General features: G+C 38.6%; 3 protein-coding genes across 5 annotated transcripts; 1 reads left to right on the plus strand and 2 right to left on the minus strand.

Moving 5' to 3' along the window:
* The first annotated feature begins 2,941 nt into the window (after positions 1–2,941).
* On the plus strand, positions 2,942–11,315 carry LOC103379796 (monoacylglycerol lipase ABHD2-B). 2 transcript variants are annotated; one of them, XM_025056444.1, is made up of 11 exons: positions 2,942–2,974; positions 3,626–3,706; positions 4,247–4,476; positions 6,016–6,191; positions 6,522–6,689; positions 6,998–7,181; positions 7,335–7,427; positions 7,523–7,624; positions 7,775–7,844; positions 8,163–8,247; positions 9,482–11,315. In XM_025056444.1, the coding sequence occupies exons 3-11, from the start codon at positions 4,265–4,267 to the stop codon at positions 9,706–9,708; spliced, it is 1,317 nt and encodes a 438-aa protein (XP_024912212.1). In that variant the 5' UTR covers positions 2,942–2,974; positions 3,626–3,706; positions 4,247–4,264; the 3' UTR covers positions 9,709–11,315. The 2 variants fall into 2 exon arrangements, with proteins under 2 accessions (XP_024912212.1, XP_008309700.1); XM_008311478.3 differs by lacking the exon at positions 2,942–2,974 and adding an exon at positions 3,103–3,260.
* A 79-nt stretch (positions 11,316–11,394) lies between these two features.
* LOC103379797 (retinaldehyde-binding protein 1) lies at positions 11,395–15,906 on the minus strand. Of its 2 annotated transcripts, XM_008311479.3 has the most exons (8): positions 15,864–15,906; positions 15,125–15,164; positions 13,633–13,761; positions 13,350–13,554; positions 12,716–12,894; positions 12,468–12,626; positions 11,829–11,939; positions 11,395–11,699 (listed from the first exon to the last, which is right to left on the minus strand). In XM_008311479.3, the coding sequence occupies exons 2-8, from the start codon at positions 15,134–15,136 to the stop codon at positions 11,571–11,573; spliced, it is 924 nt and encodes a 307-aa protein (XP_008309701.1). In that variant the 5' UTR covers positions 15,137–15,164; positions 15,864–15,906; the 3' UTR covers positions 11,395–11,570. The 2 variants fall into 2 exon arrangements, with proteins under 2 accessions (XP_008309701.1, XP_024912213.1); XM_025056445.1 differs by lacking the exon at positions 15,864–15,906 and having other exon boundaries at positions 15,125–15,572.
* Positions 15,907–17,229: 1,323 nt separating this feature from the next.
* isg20 (interferon stimulated exonuclease gene) lies at positions 17,230–20,641 on the minus strand. Its single transcript, XM_025056446.1, is given in 5 exon segments — positions 17,230–17,766; positions 18,190–18,390; positions 18,742–18,775; positions 18,777–19,396; positions 20,504–20,641. Coding segments are annotated over 4 exon segments (1,014 nt in total). The 5' UTR covers positions 19,364–19,396; positions 20,504–20,641; the 3' UTR covers positions 17,230–17,574.
* Between the last annotated feature and the right edge of the window lie 115 nt (positions 20,642–20,756).

The following is a 20,756-nucleotide window of genomic DNA, read 5'->3' on the forward strand; positions in this document are numbered from 1 at the left end:
CCAGTTATAAAAGCTATATTACTAAAAACAACTATCACCAGGGGACAAACTTTTGATTAAAGCAAAACAAGAACAGCACACAATCTGGTTGTTAAATTACCGTAGCTTAGTATGCGTTAAATGTGACCAACCTCTCCATCAATTGTTACTGGTAAATGACTTTTTTTGGAAAACACAATAGCTTTTAGTAAAACAATACAGATTATTGCTTATATAAATGGCTTATTAGGAAATATTTGTTTTATTACAATATATTGATTTAGTCTGTAGGGCCATTGTGGCTAGACTGTTGGTGAGTTATTATGGGAAAATTCCCATGCATAAAATTGACCTTTGAAATGCAGGTTAAAGGCCAGTGTTTTGTCAAAGAGAGCTGAAAAGTTCATCTGTGGGTGTTTAGATCCCACAGTGATCAGAGTTTGTGCTCTGGGTGTGGGTGTGAAGTGAATGATTTTATTTAATGGGTGTGACACTGAGTATTGTCCAACATTGTCAGAATATTTTGCATTTTTTTTATCTCAGTCGTTCTAAATTAATGTGATTAAAAAATCTATAGCCTGCAAGTATAGAATAAATATAAATATTGTATACTGACTATTACATGTATGATATTTGACCCAGAACACACCAACAGTAATAGCTCCCACCACCTTTGATTGGTATGGCTAAATGCAAGCTTCAGTTTCCTAGTAACGAGCCAAAAAGCCAATGATGTAAATGCAGCTACAAACGATTACATGCTCTCTGATAATCTGCAAAACAGAGGAGAAAGGCATGGGCTGTTCTAATCCCATCTTCACGCTTGGCTCATCACTCTCTTCTTCTGCACCTTTTGGTGTGCATATATACTGTATATATATATAACATATATATGTGTGTGTGTGTATTAACTACCAACTTAATTTACTTACTCTCAACAATTTGACATACAGTACAGAGGAGGTCGGAGGCAGAGAATAAATTCAGTTGAACTTTATACATATTCCCAACTTTATCTCCCTCTTGTTATGATAATTCAGAGGACTTTGTAACAAAAGTACATTTGCGTCTATGGTGAAGGAAAATTATCTACTTTGACAGTGTGTCAAATGTTCTGCATTCACATTAAACTATGTGATCAGACCAAATATCTTCATGCAATCTATGAAATTCAGTAGGTAAGTAAACTTAATTTATATTGCACTTATAACAGGTAAAGACTACAGAGTGCTTCACCACTGTTAAAATGGTGTAAGAAAACATATAGTGTGAACATGTTCCAAATTTCTCACGAAACAAAACAGCCCTGAGAAAAGTTCATGTGACCATACGTTTCCCCTTAAATAGCAAAAACAAACAAAACAAAACAAAACCACACACTATAAAATTCAATGATGCTAAGGAGATTCTTTTTTTTACAGAAATGAAACCAAAAGATCAGACATTCATGTGCAGGAGTGTTGGCTGCGGTAAAGAAGTTAAATGTTGGGATTCTCCACCTCTGCAGAATCCCAAGGTTATCATGGCCTTAAACACAGCGTTGTCTTGTGACTGATTTTAACTAAGTTTGACCTAAACTGTCTCAATGTTTGCAAGAGGATTAAACTTCAAGGAGACAGTTGCTAACTCACACCTTGTGAACATGTGCTACACTCCCAGGAGAACACTGTGCACCAAAGTTGTCAACAATTCAGTGAATGTTCCCTGGTTTCTCAGAGACAAATGACGCAGCCCTCTTCCACCTCCGCCTGTCATCTGGAAACTAATATAAGATGTTGTACAGATAAACAAGATCACATATATAGAAATAAAGATGTTTGATGACAGAATTGTGTCTTGTGGTTTGGTTTCCAAGGATGTGAAACAGCCACAGTTGAAGTAAAAACACAGTGCTTTGCAGCTGTTTTTGCTCATGGTTCAACAGGACTGTGCCACGTGTCTCTTTGAGAGCAGGAAATAAAGTACCCACAGTAATTATGGAAGAATACCACTGTATGTAAAATAAAATGACTTAAAGCAAGCAGGTAATGTAATGAAAAGTAATGAAATATTTGTGTATTACTTCAGTTCAACAATGTTAAATGTGTGAGAATAACATTAACAAATCCTTGAGAAAAAAAACCCCAAAAGTAATTACAACCCCTCTGACATGTAATCACTTAATGTCAATAGCTGGCCTAGTAAAGTAGAAACTGTAGATGTTTTTTCACCAGAAAATAATCACATGTATCTGTGATATTTATAATTTTTTAAATTTAATATTTGTTGCATTTATAGTGTAGAATCCTAACTTAATAAAACCCATATAATGTAATTTTATAAAATTGTACAATTGTTCATAAACATTAAAATAACCAATAGGTTTGAATGACACTTTCATTGAACGTAAGAGCACCTGATTCAATGTTTTTTAGTGATTTGCGCCCCCTTGTGGTAAAAAGTACTAGACAATAGGAGGTATACTTTGACTGAAACGTTCAAATTAAACTAATGGGCTGTCAATTCCTTATTTTTGTTTTCACGTGAACAAACATGCATGTATATTGTTTAAATTAATATAATATATATATTTCTATAATCGTGCTGTCATATTATAACTTGTAATGACTATGGCAAGGAATAGACACCAAAATATGGCGTGTCCATGCATAACGCCACCTTATAAGCGTAATTACATATTACTGGGAATTTTTTCCGAGGACCATATAAAAAAACTAAATAATGCCTTCTAATAACGAATTACGGTAACTTACCTACAAAGTGTAATTTTATGGTACTCAACTGACCCCTCACAAAACGGGCCCACATCTCACAATACGGGCCTACGTACGCTTGTGACCACATGTAAATGACAGCGCTATAAACAAACGTCATTATGTTAAACTGTTGCTTTCCGAGAAGTAGGAAGTAGCTTCTCCGCTGGTTTGTCATGTCACCTTCACGGACTGTCGGGCATATTATAGCTAGCGAATGTGTTAGGGAAAGCCGTAGTCGGGTAAGTTGAATTTAACTTCAATTTATCATTACATAACCAATTACCTTCAGCTGGTAATGACTAAAACGAGGAAATATATTCAACAAAATTCCACTCTAAGTGAAGCCAATTAATGTTATTGTTATTTGGCTGGCTAAAAGAAAATGTATCTCCGGACGTCCGAGCTTTTAAAAGCTCATGAACGCCCCGAGCGTTTTGTGGTCCGTCAGAACCTGTAGGCTGCGAGTTGGTGCAGAAGTCTCTGTGGACTCGACCAAAACACGAAAAGACAGATATAAACGCCATGGTAGGACTTTCGACTTTTCAGCTCATAACTTACTCGTGTTACGTTTTAGTCTAAATTTTATTCTCTGAAGTTCGGATTCACTTCGGCGTATAACAGGAACAGTTTCTACCTGAGTCACAAAACAAGAAAGGGGAACAGGAAACTCAAAGTCTCAACAAAACTAACCAAATTAAATTAAAAAGTTTGCTCTTTGCTTTGTTTTGTGTTATTACAATTACATTTTCGTGTGTTTCATCTTTTAAGGTTTCGCCAAAGTCAAGGGGTCCAGCTGATAGTGACATTCTTTTATTAAGGCGTTTTTGTTGTTGTTATCTCAGGAAGTTGAAACATGTCCCTTAACTTTTCCTTCTTTATTTTTTTTCCAGCTGCGAGTAAACATTATAATCTAGGTTAAAAGGGAGACGACCACTGAAACCACTGATCTATCCTCGAAGTCAGATAAAAAGGTGGGTATAAATAATCGCAACTACACACGAGGCTGCGGTCTACTACAATATCCCGCATTGCGATAAGAAACACAGATAAAATACGTTTTCAATGTAACAGCAAAGAGGAAACGTATTTACCCTTTTAAATAAGTAAACTTAAATAAGTAAACTGATAAAGTTATCAACATGCTAACAGGGATTTAACCCTAACCCTTGGTACTGAGTTTTTATGACAGTTGCCACTCCCTTTCTTATAGGACATTAAAGAGTTTTATCTCTGTCTCATTTGATGTAAAGTTAAGTATGGAGTGTGTCATTTGTCACTATGTTGTTATTAGCATACCTCAAGACTTGTTTGCCTCTGCGAGTCTCTAGGAAATTCTTTGGAGTAACTTTTTGGAAAAACCTTGTATTTCCTTTTCACTCCACTAAATTATTTGAAGTATTTTTTGAAACTGTAGCCTTTAATTAAGTTCAGCATAACTGTGCTAACAGGTTATATATAAGGTAATATTTATGTAAGTTCTTAATTTCAACATACATTGTCACACACTTCAGGCATTCTCCCTCATCAAGATGACGACCATGGAGGGCAGTAACATGCAGACTCTTAGCTCGGAGATGCCGGCCATGGTTGACGGCGTAAAACTGGCAGCGGTGGCCACTGTCCTGTACATTATCGTTCGCTGTCTGAACCTGAAGAGTCCCACAGCTCCACCAGAAGTGGTCTACCAGGACACACCCCTCAGTCATTACCTGTTCAAATCCTGCCCAATGCTGACCAAAGAGTAAGTTGCTTTGCTTTTTTGTGATTTGACCTGAAACTGTGATGACCAAGGCTGAACTAGTACAAGTAATTAAACCAGAAATGTGTGTGTACTCAGAGAGGTCTTATCATACAAACTACATTTTATTTTGAGGCTGTTGTGATTGCTACTTCCTACAAACTCGAAACACTTGAAGCACTTCCTATCTCAATAATTTATTTATATAATAGAAACCAAGCTACAACCTGAGTTTGTCAACCAAGTTAGTAACTTGACCTTTAAATGCCCCCTGCAGCGACAGCTTTGAAACTAGCGCTATAGGTTCTTCTGGTATGGTTGAAATAGTTGGGATATTTCTTGGTAGTAGCTCACTATTAGTAGGAAATACTATGAACCTTTTTTTTATTAAACATTTAAAAAAAAAGAATGAATAATACTAAGGGTGACCTGTAAAATGCAAAAAGCTGATGTACAGCAATAAATAATGGTTTCATCTGCATAAAAATAATACATGGAAATTGATTTTCCCATCAGCTGAGGCTTGGAAATGTTCTTATATCCATTAGATAAGTTAGCAGTGGCACTAGCAGTGGTGCTTTGCACAAAAATAGTTGACATGGTGAAATACTTTCACAGAATTGACCTGACTGAATATATGAGTCATCAGAGCAGTAAAACAGGAACTTGAGCCAGTTTCTCAAATGTAGACTTGGGGGCTAGACATAAACTCGACATGACATTAATAAGTCAAAATGATTCAGATGTAATTTTAGATCACTGGACCAGGATTCATTCCAAACTTTGAGAATATGTGTTTCATTGGATTTGATTTCACATGTAGCAGTGGAAGCAACCAATAGTACAGACCACTGTCAGCTTCAGAGTCAACACTGTTTACTTGGTTGTGTTGTTTTCCGCCCCACTTAAATTTTTGATCATTAGTCAATTATGTCATTAGTCAGGCCACCAAAAATAACTTGTTACAAGGTACTTTTCTCCACATGATCCCTTGTTTTTTGTTTAAATATTTTTAGCTAAATATTTTTTGTTTGGGGTGAAACATTTTATCCCACTGCCTATGGTATTGTATTTAAACACTAAATGTTTAAATGCAGTCTTGGTCAAAGGAACCAACATTTAAATGTTAAAACTGTATGTTGCTTATACTAAACTGAAACACAGGGAACTATGCTCTTTCATTTGATATTAGACATATCACCTTCTTATCAAAACCACAGACAGTACAGTGTGTCATTTGGTAAGTTTGTGTTAGTAATGGCTTGAGAAGCCTTGAACCTCAAGGCCCAAACATGTCTACTAATCTCACTCCTTTACTTAACACTGCTAAATAAAAAAAATAAAAATCTTCCAGGACAGGGTACAAAACCTGTACGTTTGGCCGTGTCAGCAGTTTAAATAAGCGACAGAGAGTGAGGACTCATCTGCCGTCACCTGTGTGTGTGTGTGTGTGCTGCTGATCATTACCCAGACTGTGCTGACACATCTTCAGGTCACGTTTACAGCTGCTGTGTTATATAATATGGAACTTGTCCTCTTCAGATACATTCCTCCGTTGCTGTGGGGGAAGAGTGGTCATCTCCAGACGGCCCTGTATGGAAAAATGGGGCGTGTCAACACACCCACACCCAGTGGCATTCGCAAATTCCTCCCCATGCTTGATGGAGCAACAGCGACCTTTGACCTCTTTGAAGCTCTTCAAGATCACAGCACAGGAGGTCAGTAAACACTTACATGAATGCCGACTTCTTAGGTGTGATTTATTATATCTTATTTAACAACAAGTTATATTATCTATAAAAGATATGAAGGCAGCAGACCTGAGACAGTTGTAAATCAAAGCACAGCAGTGCAGGGCCATCATGTAGTTGAACTACTGAGACCGTTGATAACACTGTGAGTCCTATGAATATTTGTAATCAATCTCAAACCTCCATGAAAAACACAGGACCTAGAATGTCAATCGATCGTCTTTTTAGGACATTCAACGTGAGTAATGTTTAAATCTACTCCATTCACACCCTATGATTTCTTCCATGTCTTTTCAGATGACATTACCATGGTAATTTGCCCCGGGATCGGTAACCATAGTGAGAAGAGATACATTCGGACCTTTGTGGATTACTCCCAGCGGCAGGGTTACCGCTGTGCCGTTCTTAACCACCTGGGAGCCCTGCCCAACATTGAGCTCACGTCTCCACGCATGTTTACCTATGGTAGGAGGAAAGCACCAACGATAACATCAGAATTATTGTAAGGTCTGAGGGTAAAGGCTGTCAGCAGTTTGTTTCTTTAAATGATAGATGGATTCAGTAGATGCACTTTATTGATCCCAAAAATGATGAGTTCATAAACCATAAGCTAATAAAGTACAAATTATATTTATACTAAAACGAATGGCAACATTGATATCACAGGCTATAATAATAATAACAATATTAATAGAATGATCCAATATGAAACAGAATCTATGTACACACTCGTTGTTAAGTTGTTCAGTTACAGTCAGTGTTATGTCACTTAGGTTGTACCTGGGAGTATGGAGCCATGGTGAGTTACGTCAAACGAGCCTTCCCTGAAACTAAGCTGGTTGTGGTGGGCTTCAGCCTGGGGGGCAACATTGCCTGTAAATTTTTGGGAGAGAATCCGTCGAACCAGGAGCGAGTGTTGTGCTGCATCAGCGTCTGCCAGGGCTACAATGCTCTCAGGTAGGAAGACAGTCCACCTGGATTCTGACAGGATATAAATAAAAAGATCAGGATGATTCCAGTTCTAACATCAATACATTCCACACCTCAGACACGATATAAATAAAAAGATCAAGATGATTCCAGTTCTAACATCAATACATTCATGTTCAGGGTTCAGGAAACGTTCTTTCAGTGGGACCAGTGTCGGAGGATTTACAACTTTCTGTTGGCAGACAACATGAAGAAGATCATCCTGTCACACAGGTGAAACATCAGTGCTTCTTTAAAAAACTGAAGTTGTACTTTGTGCGTTCACCACCCAGCCTTATTGTTGTAAATACACCTCTTGTTGAAAACAGAAACAGTTTGCTGAGCCTGAGCTCGGGCAACATCGGTGATGCAGACATGAGCAGACTGTGTGCCGCCACTTCTCTGATGCAGATTGATGACAGTATTATGAGGTGAATCAAATTAATTTGATTATGATCATTTAATAACCTATTGGCCTTTCAATTATTATTATTATACATGCATAAAAACAATTTTATGTACAAAAAGGATGCCTTATAAACACATCTTTGTGCATTTTCCACGTTATTTTTTCACTGCAGAAAATTCCACGGCTACACCACTTTAAAGGACTACTATGAGATGGAGAGCTGTATGCTCCACCTTCACAAAGTGGGTGAAACAGAAAACGTTTATATCTGCATGTATTTCATGTATAAAGGTGAAGTTCAGAACAGCTTCTGACATTTACTACAGTATATTTATTTCTGCTGCAGCTTTGATATTTACTGCTAATATAACCCATGAATCAGTGTGTTGTCTTTGTATTTTACTTATATTTAGAAAATCTGTTTGCCCAGCACAGTGATGCCAAAAATGTTTTTACAATGTAATGTAATGTTCTCTCTGCTTCTATTGGATTTATATATTATGTTGAGAAACTAAGTTCAGTGACGTTGTTATGAAGAAGCTGCTGTTCTGGTTTTTCAGGTATCTGTGCCTCTGCTGCTGCTGAACTCCATGGACGACCCCCTGGTCCATCAGTCACTGCTGGCTATTCCACGTGCACTCACAGGTTTGTGGCCAAATTGATCGATAGGTTTTCCTTAAAAGCATTCAGGAGCTGCTGTTTGGTTGGCAGAGTGGAATTGTTTCCTAACTCGATTATGTGAGCATCAAGTCAGACGTCACATGTCATTAATTTACAAATACATTTTCCTCTAATTTAAAAATGGACCTAAGTCTTAGCATAACTCTCCACAGCACAAACCGTTTAGGTACAGAACACCCTGTTCAATCCAGTTTTTGTTTTAAATATTTTTCTTGTTTTTTTATGATAAACAAATCCAATAGTATCTTCATGGTCACTGTACTGTGGGCTTTGTACTAAATACACTCGGTGACTCTGTTGTTGTCAAAGACTCGTTAGAGTTGTCGCCTCGACACGGTCCAGCCCAGACACTCTTGTTAAATTTTTCAGGGCCATGTGATCCGCCTGGGCTGCAGGATTACTATATAAAGGGAGTGAGCTCTGTGTGTGTGTGTGTGCTCATGTGAGAGTGTGTTTGTGTGTCGGGGGTGTGTGTTGTCTTGCTACTAAAGGTCATGTGCTCTGGCCCCAGTTTCTGTTAATTTGGGAAGTTAACTGAATATTCATTCTCTACATTCTACACATTATAATCAACAAAAAAAACAGATCAAGATACGTTTTAATATCACTGTAAAAGTGATTTTATGCATTGTATGCAACTGTAATGAGTTCGTGATTTAATGAATTACTTGTTCTGTATTCAACACACTGCAGAAATGACATTCATCAATAATCTATTCACTGTAGGACATAATACAACAGGGACCTACATGGAGCAAATAGCTGAGCATCCATTAACACTGTGTAACTGCTGTATTTTTACTGAAGAACAGTAAGAGTAAGAGTAAACAACTCTTCTGTTTCCTTTTATCACGTTGATGTGACGTGAAGCAGTGTTGGTTGGAGAAAGTGTGTAGAGGGTGTAGGATACCAGAAAAGGAAAAGTAAGATGCCCAAAGTTTGGGCAGAAAACCAAACATCTTAACCTCACAGTCAGTCCTCCCCAGTCAGTCACTGAGCCATGTTAATTATTCACCTTCACAACAACTAGATTTAATTACCAAACGACTCCAGGGAGAAAAAAACACGTGTAACAATCAAGTAACCGTTCATATCGTTCTCCAAACTACAACCTGTCTCAGAAGTTGAATAAAATTAATTCTACTTGAAACAAATTTGTACTTTTTAGTTCACTTAATATGATGTCTCCCCCCTCCAGAAAAGATGCCCAATGTTATGTTTGCCCTCACCCAACATGGAGGTCACCTGGGCTTCTTCGAGGGAGCGATGTTGTTTCCTCAACCTCTCACCTGGATGGACAAGATCATCGTGGAGTACACTGACGCCATCTGCCAGTGGGAGAAGAACAAGCCTGTGTGTCAGAGGAGCAGCCACCAGGACGTGGACTCCTGCCCACAGTGTACGAGGGAGACCCTCAGTGGGTAGAACTAACTGAACAACTAATGACCAAAACAATCAACCCATGTTGGTACTGACGGCCCTACAGCTGGGTGAGTCATTCTACGACAAAATGAACAAAGTAAAGTATGACATGAATTAGATGAGATCTAATAAACGAAGTCAAGTTAAATGGTCCAAATGAAATAGCTGATTTACCAGTTTGGCAGGAAGGTACTCTGTTTAAATCTACGAAGAAACTTATTGTTTAACTAAGAATATTTATTTAAAAAAATGGAGAGGTTGGTATGAGAACAAAGACTTGGAAGAACAAAGCTCAGATACAAAACAAAAAAAACACAAAGTGTAACAGCTGCTTCTGATTGTCACGTCTGGTCCATATGAAGACAGTAATGTCACATTAGAAAAACAGATGATGAGCAGAGCCTGATGAAATATGGGTCATTATAGTTAACATTGAAAGTGGACATTTTCACCCGCATTTGTTTCAGGATGTTTAGGCCACATTTCCTTGGTTACATGTGGGCGACTTGTGCTGCTGTGTGGGCCAGATACAAGCTGGCAATGCTGCGTCATTGTCAATAGTGGACCACGTCATAAACCATCGGCAGAAGTTTGATTAACAAAAAAGGTAGTTAAAACAACCTCTAGCACTCCTTTAGTAAAACCTGAATGTAAAGAGTCTTCCTGCTGCACTGTTCCTTCCTCCTCCCTATACTTTACTTTTTGCTGACCCTGAATCCCAGTGTCAGGGTGATGCACTGTAATGATGGAATTCCCACTAAATCAAAACTTGCACAGAAACTAAAATGTAGCATTTACACATGCAGTCATTTAAAAAAGATAAATAAATATCTTAAACGCTAAAGCCTTAAACTCATTGAAACAATAAACAAAATGATCTGCAATGATTTAAGTACAGCTCGTGTGTGACGAAAATGATGTTGAATTTTGGTTGGTTAAGTTGCAGCCAGACGTAAGTGCCTTGATGTAAATATAGATATGTTAATAATTCAGCTGTGTTAATGTTTTTTTTCTTGATCTCAGGTCCAGTAACATCTCTACTGTCTTAACTGTCTTTCTATAATTAACCTTTAACTTTTTCCAATGATTGTAGGGGAAATGAGTGGTTTGCTTTGTGTAAATGGGTTCTCTTTGCATTCCTAGTGTTTACTGGACCATGCACCTGTGTTCTTGCTACTGACTTTAACTGAAATAAAGATATTGTCACTTTTTAACAGTGGAGCTCTGCTTACATGAATAAAGGCCTTTAGAAAACAGCACGTTTCCTTCTCAGAAAAATCTTCTGCTCAGTCTCACAAATCTGTGGCTGCAGTTAAATTTCCATGCTGACAAAGTCAGACATGATAGAAATATTTTGTTCTGCCGAGTCATTGTTTTTGTCAATTTTTGTTTCTTCCAAAAGAGAAACAGCGCCCCCTATTGGTCTGTCTGTATTTAACTCTGCTCAGCACTACTGCTCAGCCTGTACTGTACCTTGAAGACTCAGAGTCTTGACTTGAAGAGATGGACTGTTGTTGCCTGCACTTTACCGTCATTTATACAGTCACAAAATCCTTTGTACATGCTGTGGTTCGCAGACATGAATAAATGTTTTACATCTTTCATTTCAAGGAGTGTGTTCCTTCTTTCCCATCGGTGAATTAGTACAAAAAGCAAACAGGTCTTGTTTTTTTTAATGTATATACAGTTTATTGTACATTTATTAACATCGTTTATTCAGATTCATGACAAGGAAGTTTTCCAGAGACATCAGCCGTGATAAGGAACATTTACAACTGTGTTCTCTACAACCACAGGAGTGGGTGAGGGTGGGAGGGGCTCAGCAGTATAGTAATGGAGATAAATATGATGATAATGGAACAGCTTTAGTCGAACAGCTTGGCTGCCACAGCCTTGCCGTCGTACTTGGCACCTTTTCCGTCAAACTCAGCTGGAAGGATGTCGGCATCAAACTCCTTGTAGTAGTTTTCCAGTTCGTCTCCATGAACAAAAACCTGGTGAAAGAGGAAAGAGTTCAGCAGTGATGTCACATATAGTTTACAAAGTACATCTTAGAATTGATCTTTAAAAATATATATATATTTATAGTTAATTTTATAGTTAAAATCCGAGTCTAAACTCACTCTCTCCAGCAGCTTGCTCTTCATGAGAGGTTTGACTACGTTGTATGTGGTGGTGAAGTACCAGGGCTGATGGATGAAGTGAACCGCTTTGAAACGGGCAGGAAATGAGTCCTGGGAATAAAAGGTTTTATTGAGTTTAAACTTTTTTTATATTCAGCTCAGACAAATTCAGTAAAGTGTGAAACATTTCAAAATGGTTGAAAATATTTCATTCATAAGATGTAATCATTCTAAATCAATCTGACACCTCAGGCAACAAATCTACACATTTATGTGACAAAAATGAAAGGTTGGGCTCTGCTCACGACCAAAACTCAATTTTACTGAGAGCTGGAAAATTTAAGTTTTAATTGAAAAAATCTAAATATGGTCAAAGCCATTTTTGGGTCTATTTTAGGAACTGTACAGAGATGTTAAGTTTTAAATGAAAAAATCTAAATAGGGTCAAAGCCATTTTGGGTCTATTTTAGGAACTGTACAGCCACCAAGAGGGACATGGTTATTGGACCCCGTAGGGACAGCATTACTTCATCCTGTTTATTTATTGCAGTATGGACAGCATTACTTCATCCAGAGTCATTTACCCCACAGTGGCCAACTGTTTGTACCAACCAAATGATTCTGGGCATGTTTTCCCACCTGCAACATGTCCACCATCTTTTTCAGCTCAGTGGGTTTGATTCCTGATGCCTGCTGCATGGTGAAGCCCTTGAAGTTCTCAATGATGCAGAACCCGTTGATCTGAGTCTCTTCGTTCTCCAGCAGCTTCTCCAGGATCACACAGTAGGCACGCAGGATCTGAACTCACACGTCGACATTGGTCACCTTCAATGGAACCTATTATATATTTACCATTATTATTATTGTCAAAACGTAGACCCTGGTACCTCGTCAAATGTGATCTCCTCGTAGTCCCAGTTCTCGATGTTGAAGAGCAGAACCACGCGACCATACTTGTCTCTGCTCTGCAGAATTCCAGGGTAACCGGCCTCGATGGTGCTGCGTACGGCCTCCGAAGTCAGATTCTCAAACAGCTCAGGGTAATCCTTCCTGAAACGCACGTAACCTACCAACAAACAAGACAAACATATCAAGACATTTGTCAAGAACGGCCTTTTTTTTGTTCTGAATTAAATTAGCAGATACAATCTTCTTCTTTGCTGATGTTTTGCTTTATGTTTAGCCTTTAGCTATTACTCATATCTGTACATTTTTCTGCCCTATTCCCTTAAGCTAGCTTCATTATGTTGTCACAGAATTTCAGTTTATTACATAACTACAAGTTTTTTTACCTTTTACCTCTTTTGTCTATATGTTTAAATATTTTTGACTTATTTTTATATTATGGAATATAGTTTAGCTAATCTAGCTTCCCCTGTTTCATTTATCTTTGGCTATCACTTCCTAGCCTTTAGCTAGCATAAAGTTACTTGTGGGTAATTGTGACTAATTTGGCTTTGGTATTTTGTTTAGGGAGGCAGTCACATGTAAAATGAGGAGAAAAAGAAACTCCTGACTCACCCTTCATGAGCTCAAAGGCTCGAGGAACATCGTACTTCCTGGCACGGATAAAACGGGTCAGTAAACTGTCTGGTTTCTCCCCAAATGTGTCCTGCACCCCTTTAGCTATATCATCTCCTGATTCTGCTTTTTCCTTGATCATTTCTCTCAGCTCCTTTGCTGCAGACACTTTCAACTCATCCGTCTCGTGCAGTTCATCCTTGGCCTGCAGGGGACACCAGACCACTCAGATGGTTGTTGTTTATTTGCTGTATTATTTAATGCTTGGTTGATGTTCTCTAACCTTCTGCTTGGTGTGGTCTGGCAGACTGGAGCAAGGCCCAAACACTGGCCCGTGGTCCTTGACCGTGAGGCGTTCCAGCTTGGCTCTGAGAGCCTGCTCTTCCTCTGACACCATACGGTAAGTCCCACTCTGAAGACAGAGAAAAGAGACGAGATTATTGTGAGTTATTTCTACACCTCTGTCCTACAAATATCAGCTAATGTACAAGTGTCAAACATCATAACCCATTGGCTCCTAACCTTTTTTTGGCTGGTGACCTCACAAACTGATTTCACAAACTTCTTGTCAACATCAGTCATGCTGCCCCCGCTCAGATATTATTATATGTTACATTTAGTTTGCATTTAACTCAATGTATAAGTGAAAAAATACTGCCGTGTGTTGACTGCGTGTGGTGTTTATTGTAATCATAATTTTGAAAAAAAAACAAATAAGTTGAAAAAGTGACTTCACATGGCGTCCCAACCCCAAGGTTGAAAAACACTGCCATAATCCCTCAGAACTGAGTCAACTCTGATCATGTTTTTAAAACTTCATAGCGAGCAGTCATATTAAAAATGATGACTAAGTACGGGGACTGGATTTATTAGAGCAGGTTTTCAGAAGAGAAATCTTCTACCTTATTGATCCTAAAATCGTTTTTCAATCTTCTACCTTATTGATCCTAAAATCTAAAGCCTGATCGACCCACCGCAGTTCTCTCACAAGACCTTGTTGTGATGGTGAAGTTTTAAACATGTCTAATCCACGTGAGGCAGCATACATGTTCCCCCGTGAGGCAGGAACACAATGAATAGACCTCAGTGTTTGGTTAATCTCCCTCACATGAGTTCAGTAAAGCCTGTAAATACACAAGGAACACCGGTGGGACTGGAGCCGGGATCAGAGATTAGCAGCTAAGGCAACTGCAGCTGTTGGCTGCGTCTGAAACAATGGGCTTAGGTCTTGTGTAATGTTGAGCCCAAGCTGGAACCACGTTAAAGAACCATGAAAATCCAGGAGAACTCTTGTGACGCTTAGATCAGCTAATCAGCATTCTTTCTTTCTTTACATCCAATTAGATTCAGGAATATTTGGATATTTTTTCCCAACATTGCATTTATAAAGATGTTGCCTTCATACACAAATTCACAAGTAAGACACAAATACATATTTACCGTATTTGCTGGACTATAAGTCACACCTTTTTTCATTCTTTTGTTGAGTTTGCCACTTATATATTAAAATATATAATTTCACGTTTTGGTATGTTCACACTGACAGCCGCTAGAGGGCACTTTAGGCTTGTGTGCCAGTATCTGCTACTCCTGTACCACTGAAAATTTAAAATTTAAATTTTCACAATGACAGCCGCTAGAGGGCACTGATGCGACTTATGTGGGAGGGGGTTTTCTTCTTCATTATGCATTTTTGGTGCGCCCGCTTCTCCAGAGCAAGTTATAGTTCGGAAAATACGATATATTTTAATGAGAAAAAATGTCATTGTACTTACAACCACAGCCATGTTCTCTGCTCCTAATATCAGTGGTACACTGTGTGAAAGACAAAAAAAAAAAAACATCTTTGACTGACATGCAGTAACTGTTTGAAGAATCATTGTAGTCCACATTAATCCTCCATCATCCCAATCTCCCCCGCTCATCACCTCATACTTCTATGCTATTTATAGAAGACAATCTCTGCTGGCTGATTGATCAGGAGGGTTTAGCTCCACAGGATGTTTTACTGCCAACATTTAAATTCAACAGTCTTTGCATTTCACTCTGGTATATAAAATAAATTTCACCTAAATTCAGTTTTTACTATATTTTTGTTCGGGGGAAAAAAATCACATATTTACACATTTCATCTTAAACTATTTCCATTTCTATCTCTATCAAACCAAACAAAGGCCAATGTCTTAACATTACGTTTCAAAAGTTTTTTTTGTGTACACCACTAAATTAGAAAGATAACACAAAGCTAACATTTGACAGAAAAACAAATGAAAACTGATTTTTCTTTATCAGTCATAAAACTCATTACCCATGTCTGAGTAATTAATTAGATTATACTTGAATCAACAGTCTTTTTCACCATCTAAAGGAACTCTCCCACAGGAATTTCCAAAACAGATTAACTGCATTTTAAAAATGAATCCAACTAAACATAATCTAACCTCAGTATATGATTTCATAATATAATATAGCCATAAATGAGATTAAATCAATAAAAACAACACCAGGTCTTACCTGAGGCAGATGTGAAGGTCCTGGCAGGAAGTTGCAGGGTCTGTGCAGAGCGGAGCAGAGAAGGTCTGGGATTTGTAGTAGTGGGATTAGTGATGTCACACCAGATTACACTCAGCAAATTTCTCTTTTTCCATCAATCAGCACAAAGTGCCAGAGAGTGTGGCTGAGGAGGGGAGGGGGGAAGGGGGTGTTATGGTGGTTTCTGACCAATGATAAAGGTTCCCCCATGAGGACAGAGCAGGAAGTGTCAGGCACATTCACAGTGAGGTAATGTTGGCTCTACACTCGAGGTAACAGAAGGTTTTTAGTATTTAAGTGTTAAAGGGATTTGAACACATTCTTGCTGGAGTGAAAAGCGACCATTGTGACTGTTCTGCAATTTCTGCCACGTGAAAACGCAGGCTCTATTACTCAGATGGACTTTTGACGTTGAAAACGTACTTAACACCAGACATACGGCAGGTGTTTAAGGCACCAAATGACATTATCTGACAGCAAAGAAGTTTTTGTTAGATATTTGATCACACTCTCATGTACAGGTACAAGGTCAGGAAGGTCAAAGACAGAGGGCGATCACCTTCATGAAAAATAGTTCAGAGTCAACGTTACATCGTGGTTGGATTTTACAAGATCATTCCAGAAGACCCTTAGAAAATTAGCAAAAAAGCAGCATTTCTTTTCTTGAGTGCATGATTTATTATCTTCTCTGACCACGGGTCCACCGTCATAACCCTCACACACGTTTTCTTCCTGGTGCAACGTTGAATGAGCAGCAGCCCTGAGAGTAATCTGCTAAATCAGCTAAACCTGAGCTGCTCAAGAGAGCCAGTTTGACAAACTAAATTATAATAATATGGATTGTGGACCAAACAATGCTCGTCTGTGTTCTCGCCCTCCCTCTCTCTGACTCCACCGTAGCTTTAAGTCCAGCCTTTACATGTGCTCGAGTCTGGTCAAGTACAAATGTAAAGGTACAGGTCGATAAAAGACTGATGGAAGTTTGATTTTTCACAGCTTTTCAACATGACACATTCTCTGGACATGAACTCTGTAGCAACATTAAACCGTTGTCCATCTAGTGATAAACATCATATCTTACATTTGCAAATTCTGCTTCAGAACACGGCCCAGCATTTCCCCTTTCCTCACATACCTTCCTACTTAGTGACAAAGCTTCTCCACAACCTCAGCAGCTACTTTACATGTTTTTCTTAAGCTGCACAGCTCAAAGCAAATGAACCACTCTTCATTCAAACAAGTGGATTTGCAATCAAAGTTTTAAAGCAGACCACTTTTTGAATGAGAGATTTGAAGGTAACCAACTGTAAGACTTGACTTTTACATGTAGATGAATGAAAACAAACTGTTTCCCAGATTTTGGCTGTTTTATTTTTTACTTGCAGCAGCCATTTCCAACATATGATATACATTGTTCACAATGATCTGTTGGAGAAAAAGATTCCAAACACCTTTCACACCAAATCAAGTCTTTAACAACTCGATATGAGGTATATGAGCAAAATGTTAAAAACATTGTTTTTCACATTTTTAAATAAGTTAACACATTTTCATCTCAAACATGTTAAAATGACTAAAGAATTTTTTTTTTTTTAAAAACACATGGTTCGTGTAGTGCTCCTCTGCTCACTGTAACGACTGAGGTATTTCCCAGCAGCCACTGCTTTAGCCATGGCACACTGGCTGTTGATTTCTATGTTGTGACATCACTGGGCCAGTACTCGTCCTGCATGTAGTGGTTGGAAGAGGCAAAGCTGGGCTCCTGAGGAGCGTCATCATTCCTCAGCTTGTTCTGCAGCTCCTGCTCCCACTCTCCCTCCACCAGCTTGTAGAGGTCGAGTGCGGCCTGAGCGTCTTCCACCGAGCAGTGACCTCTCTTCCCAACCTGGACAAAGTAACAGTCAAGAGTCAGTCTGTCATTCTAGTGAAAAAAAAATAAGATAATGAGTAACAGAACTACATTACACATTTAGATAATGAGTAACAGAACTACATTACAACATTCTTTTGCACTGCAAAGAATATTGTTCTCAGATAGACAATATTGCCATCTGGTGGCCAAACAACACTCAAATACTAAAATTACACAACGCAGCCATCAATAGTGACATAACATTAGTTAATATTAAGCTACTATTTCTGAAAAAAATTAGCCAGTAGTTATAAGCTTTAACATCGTTATTTTTATAATTGAATTTCATATCTAAGAGTAAAACCAATGTGATAATTAACAAATTTTAGTCATAACTTGAGACATTTACGTCAAACAAATACAGAACTGGACAAAAAACATATATAGTTGACTCACTTGTATCCTCCTGTCAAGCAGCTTTTGAGCTAAAATCTTTAGCGAAGCGCATCGTTCTCGTGGAAAACCAGCCAACCGGCTGAGAAGACGTGTTGTACTCGTGTCCCTGACCATGTGACATGGATGCTGTATGTCCAGCGCCTCAAAGTCGTGGTACACAGAGTGGCCCACAATCACTCTGCCTTCAAGTATACTGATGACCTGTAGGAGAGAAGCCAGAAAAACTAAAAATAGAGATTTTTGTCCAAGCTAATTTTACTGAATGACAATGTGGTGATGAAACAGTCACAAATGTTTTACTTTCTAATAAAGATATTTTAGTACAATGTGCTCCATCTGACACAGTGCTAGATATTCAACACAGCTAGTTAAATTCTGGGCCAAGTGACAGTGTAACCATTACCAATGTTAACAGCACTAGTTATGAATGTAAGCCTAGGTTATTAGAGTTTTAATTTTCATTAACCGAGTCATCTGTGTTACCTCTACTTTATCTGACAAGATCTGAGCAAATTAATCAGCTGTTTTTGACTGAAGTGATGCGGGCCTCACCTCGTCTCTGGCCTGAACGAAGGGTATGGCGACATCTCCTGATGCCACTCCATGGCGTTCTGTAGTCTGTGACAGGGGAACACGGTTTGATGTATTTGTCGTACAGGACGTTGCCATGATAGTCCAGGATGCTGCAGCGGGCCAGCTCACTGCAGCGCCCACCAGGCCCCGTCCCAACCATCTCACAGTCCAACGCCACTACAGTGGTTGGACAGGGACTAAGACATGGTGAACTTCGACCACTGGTTGGAGGACTGACTTCAGAGGAAAACCCACTGTCGATCTCCCATCTGTCTGCGAGCACCGTGACTAAAGTGTTTTGGTCCAAAATCGAAAGTTCGGGTTTAGTTGCATTAGAACTCCAGGGTTCAGAGTGTGTGGGTTTTTGACTTAGGGGAGATTCGCAGATTTGTTCCATTTTTTTAAGTAATTTATTTTTAACCAGTGACTCGACGTGTGTGTCTGTGCTTTTCCTCTTCACACTGAAACACATCTTTTGACACCGATCCCTTGCTCTTGCACTTTCCATGGCGTTTAGCATCAGAGCTTTTTTGTACAAATACCTGTGGTTGTTGAGAAGCCCCCACGAGGATGCTTTGTGCTTCTTACACACCCCTGTCATCGTCAACTAATAGAAGTGGCCTGGAAGTCATTTCTGGAAAAAAAACCCACAAAGAACATCCATTACAACCCCTGGAGATCATTAAAATATCTAAAGAACAAAAAGTACATTTCTCAGTCTGGAATGAATCAAGTTCAAACTATGCACCAACTTTTTACAACAATGAGACTATAAATATCTACTAATGTAGTAAAAATATATTTGGAAGTAAATATTGTGCCTAAATAACTGCACGTTACACTGCCTAACATTCTAACTGTCTATTTAAAGACGTACAGAGTGTAGGATTTATCCGAATGTGACCTGACATGTTGTGCTTTAACATCTCTGTCGGTAATATTTCTGTCCCAGCATGTTGGAGTAGCAAATGGCAGCCTTTAGTTTCCAACACACAAACAACATGAGGCAATATAAAAAGGTATGATCCAACCTGATGGATGACATACACAAAATAATATAATGTATGACGTTGTGCGAAAAATAAATACTTTATTTACATTTTAGTCAATACAAAATTTAACGCGACTAAAAATCATAGAAACGACGAAATAACTACACGCAGTTAACGTCAATGGCACTGATTTTGACAGACGTGGTGCCAAAAATACACCAACACTTGTGTGAAACGTGACAAACGTGTCGAAAGTCAGTTGGAGCGTATAGTTCAAAACTAATGTTCAATACTGTCAGAGGAACTGAAAACAGTCTGATAAAAAAAAAAAACAATTACACAAATTACAATAAATACACATCAGCATAATGACAATCACGTTGTAAGTTCGTCCGAGTAAACTTAGCAGCCTCTTTGAGGAACTCGGCGTAAAGAACCAACTGAAAATACATCAAACGATTTTAACAGTAACGGTATAAAAACGTTTTATTTAACCACAGCATATTACCATTAGATTTACGTCGTGTCCAGAACGCTGTGTCCAGAGTACTGGCTATGTTAGCAGAATTAGCCACGTCAGTGCAGCCTCTACGACTTGTTGGCATATATAACTACACTCAAATAGCTCGTGTAAGGTACGTAATGATGTATATGTATATTTCGCAACAATAACATTAACACATCTGCAACCCTAAATACACAATATACACAAAAAACAAGTAAAAATACTAATATAATTTATACGATACCTTGCATCTGTGTGTAGCACGTGGAATACTGGAACATGTCTGAACAAGTCGACTGTGCTTATAATTCATTGGCTTCTGGGCTTCTTCGTGTTACAAGATGGTGCTAAATTGTGCGCATACGCCATCTACAGGCTAAGCGCCATCCTGCCAGAACGATATGTATTTTTAACATTGCACTTGTCACGTTTCACGTTAGAAAACAACAAGGCTGTAAGACATTAAGTCAACCTTAAGGATATTAGGCAGTTAAGAA

The sequence above is a fragment of the Cynoglossus semilaevis genome, chromosome 6 (assembly GCF_000523025.1).
Source record: "Cynoglossus semilaevis isolate Cse_v1.0 chromosome 6, Cse_v1.0, whole genome shotgun sequence".
Taxonomy (NCBI): Eukaryota; Metazoa; Chordata; class Actinopteri; order Pleuronectiformes; family Cynoglossidae; genus Cynoglossus; species Cynoglossus semilaevis.

Coding starts and splice junctions, on each gene's coding strand:
- LOC103379796 (XM_025056444.1), top strand. CDS start 4,265: ATGACGACCATGGAGGGCAGTAACATGCAGACTCTTAGCTCGGAGATG. Junction 6,192..6,521: donor TCAAGATCACAGCACAGGAG/GTCAGTAAACAC, acceptor ATGTCTTTTCAG/ATGACATTACCATGGTAATT. Junction 6,690..6,997: donor TCCACGCATGTTTACCTATG/GTAGGAGGAAAG, acceptor TATGTCACTTAG/GTTGTACCTGGGAGTATGGA.
- LOC103379797 (XM_025056445.1), bottom strand. CDS start 15,274: ATGAGCGGGGGAGATTGGGATGATGGAGGATTAATGTGGACTACAATG. Junction 13,555..13,632: donor CAGACCACACCAAGCAGAAG/GTTAGAGAACAT, acceptor TGTCCCCTGCAG/GCCAAGGATGAACTGCACGA. Junction 12,895..13,349: donor AGCCTTTGAGCTCATGAAGG/GTGAGTCAGGAG, acceptor GTTTGTTGGTAG/GTTACGTGCGTTTCAGGAAG.